Source organism: Drosophila pseudoobscura, chromosome X, assembly GCF_009870125.1.
Source record: "Drosophila pseudoobscura strain MV-25-SWS-2005 chromosome X, UCI_Dpse_MV25, whole genome shotgun sequence".
Lineage (NCBI taxonomy): Eukaryota > Metazoa > Arthropoda > Insecta > Diptera > Drosophilidae > Drosophila > Drosophila pseudoobscura.
Window position 1 is genome coordinate 7122213 of NC_046683.1, and position 8984 is coordinate 7131196.

Here is an 8984-nt window from a genome sequence, read left to right on the forward strand (position 1 = left end):
CCTGATATGCACCTGCAGCAGAGGCAAGGATAGAGGCGGCTCCTTAGGGGCTGCATTCGGGCGGGAGGGCTAACGGGAGTACTCCTTATCGATGCCGAGACACATCTGATAATCGATCAACTGAAGCTTGTGCATGACGCTGCTCCTGCCGCGGACAAAAGCGGCAGTCGGGTGGCTGCTTCATCTCCACGTTCTCGTACTCGGCCAGGCACGTGTTCCCTAGGCAATCGTGCTGCCCGTCGAGATCGGCAAGGCGCTTGTTGCTTGGTTTTGATTTCGTCGTTAAAAGCGATCGATTTCCCAGCCATAACCAGGGATGTACTGGGGCAGAGGACCTCCTTCCAGACTAGGGGGCCATGGGGCAATGAGTGGTTCCAAGATTTTATTATCATATAAATTATACAGAAAACAAAAAATATAACTTAACCAATATTTATGAGGATTATGTGTGGTTGAAGAGAAACGAGGAAACGTCAAGGGATGAGGGCGGATTTCGGAGCGATGGAATGGTTTTTTGTGTTTAGATAAGAAAGACAATTTCGTCGGCCACCATGATCTGGTTGTCGTCGGTCATGCGGTGGATAGCGGCCTCGATCTCGCCGCTGGCAAATGGCTCCGCGTTGTTCTCATTGATGGCCGTTGTGATGCGGCCGAGGGGCAGGCTCTGCTCGCGGGCCTCGCGGAACAGACGCTGCAGGCCGTTCTTGAAGGCCCCTAGACGGGCATCGCTGATGTTAGCCGGCGTGGGCGTGGCGCCGACCGACTGCTCCTCACTGCTGGCCAACAGGCTGGCGTTGGTGGTGCTGCTGCTGGTTTCACCGCTGCGTACGGCTGGTAGAGAGCGACGGGTCTCACGACGTGTCAGATCGCCGGCATCCGGCTGTGGTGTCTCGATATCCTCCTCGTCGCTATCGACCACAAAATTGGAGTCGGCCTCGGTGCGGGTGCGCTTGTTGCGACGCGTGGGCGAACGTTCCCTGGCGACATCGTCCCCGTCATCGGAGGCGCCGCTATAGCGGCGACGCTTGTTGCCGCGCTCTTTCTCCAGGACCTTCTTGAAGTAGGCAAACTGCACCAGTTCAATGGCCGACAGGGCATCGTCCATGGTCACAGTCTTGGACATGCGGGCGCGTGCATGGGCCGTGGACAGACGAATCAGCGTCTCCAAAGTACGGGCCGTGATGGGCTGGGTGCGTGCCACATCGCTGTCGACGGCCTCCTGGGAGCGGAGGCGCGAGTACTCATTGGCAATGGCCTCGCACGCCTGCTCGCTCAGCTTCGGCTTCATGCACTTGGCCACATGGATGTACTTGCGCATGAACTCCACGGAGAGGATCTTCTCCTGGCGCTGGCGCGACTTGCCGTGCAGCAGGGCATCGTATTTCTCATAGACCTCGGTGTCCTTTTTCTCCTCGTTGCTGGAGACAAAGGAGAGCGAGTCCGCATAGGAGCTGCCCATGGAAAGGGGTTCGCCGTCGGCCTCTTTGGGATTGCGATAGCGATGCATGCGCACCACATGGTCAGAGATCAGTTGGTCCACATCGCTGTCGATCACGTCCAGCATCACGAAGAGCAGATCGAAACGCGACAGCAGCGAATCCTGCAGCCCAATATTCTCCATGGGCGTCTTATACTGATCGTACTGCAAAAACAGAGTAGGGGGGATCGATTATACAAAATGGTAGATGGTAGATGGTGGATGGAGTAGGGCCAGAATATTCTTACCCTTCCGTACACGGGATTGGCAGCTGCCAGGACAGAGCAGCGGGCGTTGAGGGAGGCATGGATACCCGCCTTGGAGATGGTGACGCGACCCTGTTCCATCACTTCGTGTATGGCCGTGCGATCGATGTCGCTCATCTTGTCGAACTCATCGATGCAGACGACACCGCGATCGGCCAGGACCATGGCGCCAGCCTCTAGGCGACGCTCGCCCGTCTCCTGATCGGTGGTAACGGCCGCCGTCAGACCCACGCCACTGGAGCCCCGTCCAGTGGTGGGTATGGCACGCGGTGCCGTATTGAGCACATAGCGGAGCAGCTGAGACTTGGCCACCGAGGGATCGCCGATGAGCAGCACATTAATGTCGCCACGCAGCCTGGTGCCGTTGGGCAGGAGCTTCTCGACGCCCCCGAGCAGGAGGCAGAGAATCGCCTTCTTCACATAGACATGGCCGTGGATCGAGGGGGCCAGACTCTTGCTAAGCAGCTCGAAAATGTCGTTGTTCTTGGCCAGCTTCTTGCAGACCATAATGTCTTCGCGCGAGATGTCCAGGTTGTTCTCCTTGCTCAGCAGCGAGATGTTGTTGGCCAGCAGCACCGTGCGGAAGGTGCCCGATGTGTAGCCGCCGCGCTTGCTTGGCAGACAGCGATAGCTGCCCACGATCTGGACTCGGTCGCCGGGCTTGCAGCGATCTACGAGATCATCGTCGCAGACAATGTCAACGGAGCGGGGTAGCTGGCCGGCCGGCGCCTTCTCGGGCATCTCCTGTATGGTGAGCGTCTGGTGGTCCTTGTAGACGGACAGTCCGAACTCTGTCTCGAGGAGATTGCCATCGTCGTCCTTGGTGGGATAGGCGGCGCCCGAGGGCACGGCCTCGAAGGAGGTGAGGTCTGTGTACTTGCGCTCCAGCACTTTGCGCGTCGTGGGACAGTAGTGGACGCTGCGCACCACCTTGGGCCGGATCAGGGAGACCTTTGTGACGATGCCCTCCACGCAGACCATGTTGCCCAGGTAAATGGAGGTGAGGGAGCGCGGCGTCACATGCCGATTGCCAAAGCAGCCCTCGAAGCCCACAAAGAAGTCTTCGTGCAGCTTGGCATAGCTGGGGTCCACCGTGGAGGCGTACTCCTTGAGGGCACGACCGAAGGCCAGCTGCTCGTCGGATGCGTTACTAAGTAGGCCCATGGCTCGCTGCGGATTCTTGCGCTTCAGATCGTTGATGTTCACCACAAGACGCTTGCTTTTTTCGGCAATCATATCCTTCACATGGCCGGAATAGATTCCCTGGTCCTCTTCATCGTCCAGAAAGTCCAAATACTCGCGCTGTATGTCCCTAATAAACTGCTCACTATCGTGGGACATTGTTCTGTTTCACTTGAACTTCAACTCTCGATCGATCAGCAATCAAACACCAAATTCTCCTTACTCTCGGCGAGACGCTTGAAAACAAACACAACTTGTGGTGCTAAATGCGCCGTATGCAAACTTTTTGGCGGGAAGTAGTGTGTAGTGTGACCGCGGTCTCAGAAACCTCAGAAATATACCGAAATATACCGTCTCATTTTAAAAATATACCGTAGGTATTTATTTCTTTACAAAGTAACTACATGCCAACTACACATTTGCTACGTACAAACTACACTTTTATGTAATTGACAAAAGCGACACCTAGAGGGGAAATCTGTATGTTTCAAATATTTTTTTCCGTTTTTCTTTCATATAAGCACCATGGTAGCGCCAGTGTGAAAAACCTTCGCTATTTATTTTTTGACATCAAACGATTCAAATTTCGATGCTAATTATTATTCGATGTTACCTGGGACATGGTTCTAAATTGCATTTCTACACGATTTCTGCAGTGGTGCATTGGACAAGAGGGTGAGTCCATAATGTGTCTTAAATGGACTGGAAAATAATAGAAAATACTATGTAAGTACATATGAGTATGACCACAGGCGCATCTTAGAAAAACACTGCTGTGGTGAATAACGATATTTTGAAATTAGCCACTTATTAGTATGACCTTTCAGTGCAAGTGACTGAAATGCCACAAGGGGGTGGTCGACGCGGTTGTGCGGCGCTGACAAGGCCTTCCATTGAGTGATTATCGCAGCCGGTTTTGATCAAAATAAGAACAAACCCAAAGCAATTCGTATTAAATATGACCCAGGTTCAATGCGCCAACAATGAGAACCGGTCGCAGCGCGTTGCCGCCGTTCATTATCACCCAAAAGCGAAACCGATCCCAAAGCCCCCAGATGGTGTGTCACAAAGTCAAGCTCATTTGGCGATAATAATGATACAGGAATTGCAGCAACAATTTTTAAATACGCGCCAACCATTTCAAGTGGCGATTCAGCGCGCGTGCCTGGAGAGTAAGTGGAGGAAGTTGTCCGGCAGGTTTGCGGCTGCCGACACTCGAATAGATATCCGATCCGATCCGATCAGATCCCCCAAAGTGCAGTACACGTCTGGCCGCGAGCACGAAAGGAAGATACCCCATCATGAGCCTGTATCCAATGCTGCTACTGCCGCTGCTGCTGCTCCCATTTGCGGCAGGTAATAGAGAAAAGAAATCTGCAGAGAGCTGGATCTGTGGAGATAATTTGGTATGTACTTTGATTCTAGCGGCCACGCCCACAGCTGCCATCAGTCCGCTGTCGCAGCGTGGGATCATCTTTCCCAAGGAGTCCTTTGACGAGTGCTTCCTGGACGATGCCAAGCAAATGGCTGGCACCTGCAAGCTAATGCAGGACTGCCCCCCGGCCCTGCGGCGTTGGCTCGAAAAGCGGGAATCTCCCAAGACCTGCTATTTTGTTAAATTCGATCACTACATTTGCTGTGAGCCGGATAAACAGCCACTGATCTCCGTCACAAGCACAACAACAACAGAGCGACCCACACTTCCCCCGTTGCCGTCACTCAAGAAGCGCCCTAGCGTGCTGGGTGAGTACGAAATCCCCTACTCCTCTCATCTCTAAGCCATGACTAACCCTTGGGAATCGGGTTTCCCCCCTCACTCTCTCTTTCTATCTGTGACAGCGTGCTATGACTACAATAATGTGAAGCAGCTGAACGAGCGCGACATCACCTTCGTGGTGTCGGTGGTGGGGGGAAAACCGACGGCCTACCGGGAGTACCCCTTCATGGCGGCACTCGGCTGGCGGTCCAATTTCGATGAGCGGATCTACTATCGCTGCGGCGGAGCCCTGATCTCACCCACATTTGTACTCACGGCGGCCCATTGCATTGACTTTGGCGGGTAAGATCATACAGGCATCCAGGCAAGATCTGCGAAATATAAGCCTTATTGTTTTCATCTACCTTCCGCAGAGCGCTGCCCAGTCAGGTGCGTTTGGGTGGCGATAATCTAACCCTGGCCACAGGCGAGGATTTCAACATCAAGCGCGCCATCATTCATCCGGAGTACAACGCCAGTACGGCCTACAATGACATTGCTCTGCTGGAGCTGGAGCTGAATGCAGAGTTGCGGGCGCCTTCCCTGCGTCCCACCTGTCTGTGGGACCAGCAGGAGCTGGCCGACACAGAGCTGATGGCCATTGGCTATGGCCAGACGCGTTTTGCTGGCCTCTCCTCGTCCCAGCTGCTGAAGGTGCCCCTCCAGTGGGTGGGCAACGAGCAGTGCCAGATCCACTATCCACCCGAGACCCTCTCGCTGGGCGTGGTGGCCACGCAGCTGTGCGCTGGCGATGCCACTCGCCAGCGGGATACGTGCCAAGGCGACTCTGGTGGCCCGCTGATCATGCAGAACGGACCCCTCGGCTATGTGGTGGGCATCACATCGCTCGGCCAGGGCTGTGCCAGTGGCCCGCCCTCGGTGTACACCCGCGTCTCCAGCTATGTGTCCTGGATCGAGGCGATTGTCTGGCCCGGTGGCTACCAGGAGCAGATCCCACTCCCGCCTGCTCCCGAATTCGATCTGAGGGGACCAATCTGAAAAGGAATCAATTATTTATCTATTATTTCATAATTTAAACAAATAAAAGAAATATTTATATAGCAGCCAGCACTCTAGAAGCAGAACTCAATTGATCTAACGTCTTCGACGTTTTGTGGAAGGTACGAGCCGCCGCGCCGTCGAAAGCTGGCGCTGGTGATAAGGGCCTATCGGTCGATCGGTCTACCGTTTGTGTTCTGTTCGATCTGTTTTCCCGGATGTATTTCCAGCTGTTTTAACGGCTTTCGGCAAAACAGTTGCGCTGGCCGATTGGTCGGATTGGTATACCTTATAAAGCCCCTAGAGCGTTGGTCAGCAAGTATTCGTGCCTCGAACATAGCCAGCTAAAGATGCCTCGCTCTCAATGGAATCCCTGTGGTGGTGTGGTGATGCTGCTCCTGGCAGGCGGCTGGAGCCTGGCCTGGGCCTACCTGCCCGACGTGAATATCTTCACCAACTACCGCACGGAGGTGTACAATGGTAAGAGGTGGCAGGGAATGAGATCCTAAAGTATCCATCCCCAACCATTCATCGTATTCGTAGGCATTCCCTCGGAGATCGATACCACGCCGTTTGTACGGATTGCGGACAACTACTACTATATCGAGCCGATGAACAAGGTCAATTGGTTTCAGGCGGCAGGGGCCTGTCGCATGATGAACGCCCATTTGGCGTCCATCGAGGATAAGCCGGAGATGGAGTCGTTGATCAAGTACATGAAGGCCAAGGGGTTCAAGAACAACGACTACTTTTGGATATCGGGCAACGATCTGGGCACTGAGGGTGCCTTCTACTGGCTGTCCAATGGCCGGCCCATGACCTATGCCCCCTGGAACGGGCCCAAGCAAATGCCGGACAACTACGGAGGCAACGAGAATTGCGTCCACATGTTCGCCACCCGCGAAATGATCAACGACGCCAACTGCAAGATCCAGATGCTGTACATCTGCGAGTCCAGCGAGCCGAAGACCTTTAAATTTACCTACATCAAATGGTAGAAATATTCAAGAAAGTATTCGAGGCATCACATAGTTTTAGCCGGCTTTTTATTATCCGCTTTTTATCATTTATCGTAATCGTAATCGTAATTGTATCGACTATCGCTCTCATTATCATTTTCTCATTGTTTTCTGATCATTCCGCATCCGTTTCTGTTTTTGTTTCTGTTTCTGTTTCTCTTGTTTCTTTTTTGTCGTTTTTTGTTCCACTAATTATACAATCAGTTACGTTATTTATGCATACTAAACATTACGATTTTCGACTTAAGATCTATTAAATTTTCTACTGAATATGTTGTATACATACACATAACATACACATATATGTAGGTTTCAATTTTGCAATCATTTCTTAACATTATATTTAGTTATACGTACGAACGTACGTTATGTTGTATATCCTAGTATCGCCACAACGAAAAAAATGTTCAAGAGTTCATTTTTTGTTTGTTCAACAACAACGGCACACGTGTTCTCTTACTGAGGATGCATATGTGTGTGGTATGCATTATGTTTGGAAAGGAGAATAAAGAGAGAAGAGAGAGGTGGAAACCAAGCGTTAAACCCAGAGTCTGGAATGGAATTCAATTGAGAGACTAGAGAAATGAGAGACGCTTTCGAGTGTGCGCGTGTGTAAGTGTTTTGGTTAGATAAAGAGCTTACGTGTCTAGGGTTGAAACAGCGATTCGGATATTGGAAAATCTACGACATAACCTCAACATTAATATTGATGCACTATTAGGCATGTTAGGTGTGTGTGTGTGTGTCTGTATATGTAGAGTCTGTGGGTGTATGTGTGTAGTCTCGCATATGCATGTATGTGGTGTATTCTGTGGTGCATATTCTAAGTAGCTATCCGTTTAAGAATCCTTAGAATTACTCCATATTCTAGACATTTTGCCCAACTTGCTTTACACACACACATACATATACATTTACATATACATACATATATAAATTCACAAGTCATGAATATTGCATATTTATCTTTAGTTAATAGTAGTAACTACATACATACATATAAATATTCAACAGACGAGTGCATAAATTTAATAATTCTTAAACATTTACTTAGCTCCCTCCCTCTCACTCGCTCACTCATTATCTATCGTTCGTTCGTACTTTCTATCTTGTTCTCCTGCCTTTGCCGTTTCACCGTTACATTTTCTGTTATGTCTGCCTGTCCCGTCCTGTCAGTCTGTCTATGTGTGTATGGGCGAATGCAGCAGTAGGCGTGTGTGTATGTGTAGGTGGGCTTCAAAGCTCAATATCTCTCTCTCTCTCTCTCTCTCTATGTCTGTCTGTCAGCAAGCTGCGCAAGCTCATTGATCGTCAGCGTGTTCTGGGTATGGAGAGGAGAGGCGAGGCGACGGTTATTTGCGACATTAGCCAACACTGGACAACAGTCAACACAACATCGATAACCATCGGGCACGATGACCTATTATTTGGATAACGGAACTCCCCTTGCGGTAAATTATCTTCTCGAAGATGAAATTGAAATTAGAATTATAAGAAAAGAATCAGTCGCGAAAAGGCAAAGAAATGATCAGATTCAACTTCAAAGACATTAATCACACAGCTTAGTTTAAGCACCAAACTTTCAAATAGTCCCAACATCTTAGCATCTCATCTCAAAATCCTCATTTCAGTTTTCGAAAGATGAACAAAATCATCAAGTTTCTTAACTAAGCTCATGACGTAACCAATAGACTCATTAGTCATATAATGCTGGGGAAGCACCACATTTTCATGCTTTTCTTGATATACCACTGATCCTTTTCTTATAATTCTAATTTCAATTTCATCTCCGAGAAGATAATTTACCGCAAGGGGTACCGCATCGTTTTCCGAATAATAGGTTATCGGGCGCGAAGAAACATTTAAATTCTCATTCGCGTAACAAACGATATTCTGCGCTTTTCTCGTAGATTTTTACATATCGGGTACAGTTTTAGATATTGTTTTTTTTTTGTAGTTTTTCTCTTACAGATGGAAAGAAGAACAGCCAAAAATGTTATACATGTACAAAGTCTCTAAATGTTCATCTCTTCACTCGTTACTCTTCGCTTTAGTTTTAAAAACCTTTCTCAAAATGGCAGTGCGTATAGAGAGGGGATGATCGGGGACGTTTAAGCCCAAGCCAGTGGCGGAGGTGGGGGAAGAGCAAGAACTAAATATAAGATTTAAAAAAAAAAAACGTAGAATTTACAATATAACAAATGGCAGGAATCTCTATGCGTAATGCACATTTGCAATAATAAATATAATAAATAATTATACACAAATTTTTTCGTTTCTTTTGT

At 49.6% G+C, this 8984-nt stretch overlaps 3 protein-coding genes across 3 annotated transcripts; 2 read left to right on the forward strand and 1 right to left on the reverse strand.

Moving 5' to 3' along the window:
• Positions 1-365: 365 nt before the first annotated feature.
• On the reverse strand, positions 366-3219 carry Mcm3 (minichromosome maintenance 3). Its single transcript, XM_001355095.4, has 2 exons — positions 1726-3219; positions 366-1642 (listed from the first exon to the last, which is right to left on the reverse strand). Exons 1-2 carry the CDS (start codon positions 3082-3084, stop codon positions 521-523), a joined length of 2481 nt encoding a protein of 826 aa, XP_001355131.2. The 5' UTR covers positions 3085-3219; the 3' UTR covers positions 366-520.
• A 602-nt stretch (positions 3220-3821) lies between these two features.
• On the forward strand, positions 3822-5745 carry spirit (Serine Protease Immune Response Integrator). The gene is made up of 4 exons (XM_001355094.4): positions 3822-4281; positions 4351-4668; positions 4765-4984; positions 5056-5745. The coding sequence occupies exons 1-4, from the start codon at positions 4227-4229 to the stop codon at positions 5678-5680; spliced, it is 1218 nt and encodes a 405-aa protein (XP_001355130.4). The 5' UTR covers positions 3822-4226; the 3' UTR covers positions 5681-5745.
• Positions 5746-5993: 248 nt separating this feature from the next.
• On the forward strand, positions 5994-7246 carry LOC4814796 (C-type lectin 37Da). The gene is made up of 2 exons (XM_001355093.4): positions 5994-6160; positions 6224-7246. Exons 1-2 carry the CDS (start codon positions 6031-6033, stop codon positions 6676-6678), a joined length of 585 nt encoding a protein of 194 aa, XP_001355129.2. The 5' UTR covers positions 5994-6030; the 3' UTR covers positions 6679-7246.
• The last annotated feature ends 1738 nt before the right edge of the window (positions 7247-8984 follow it).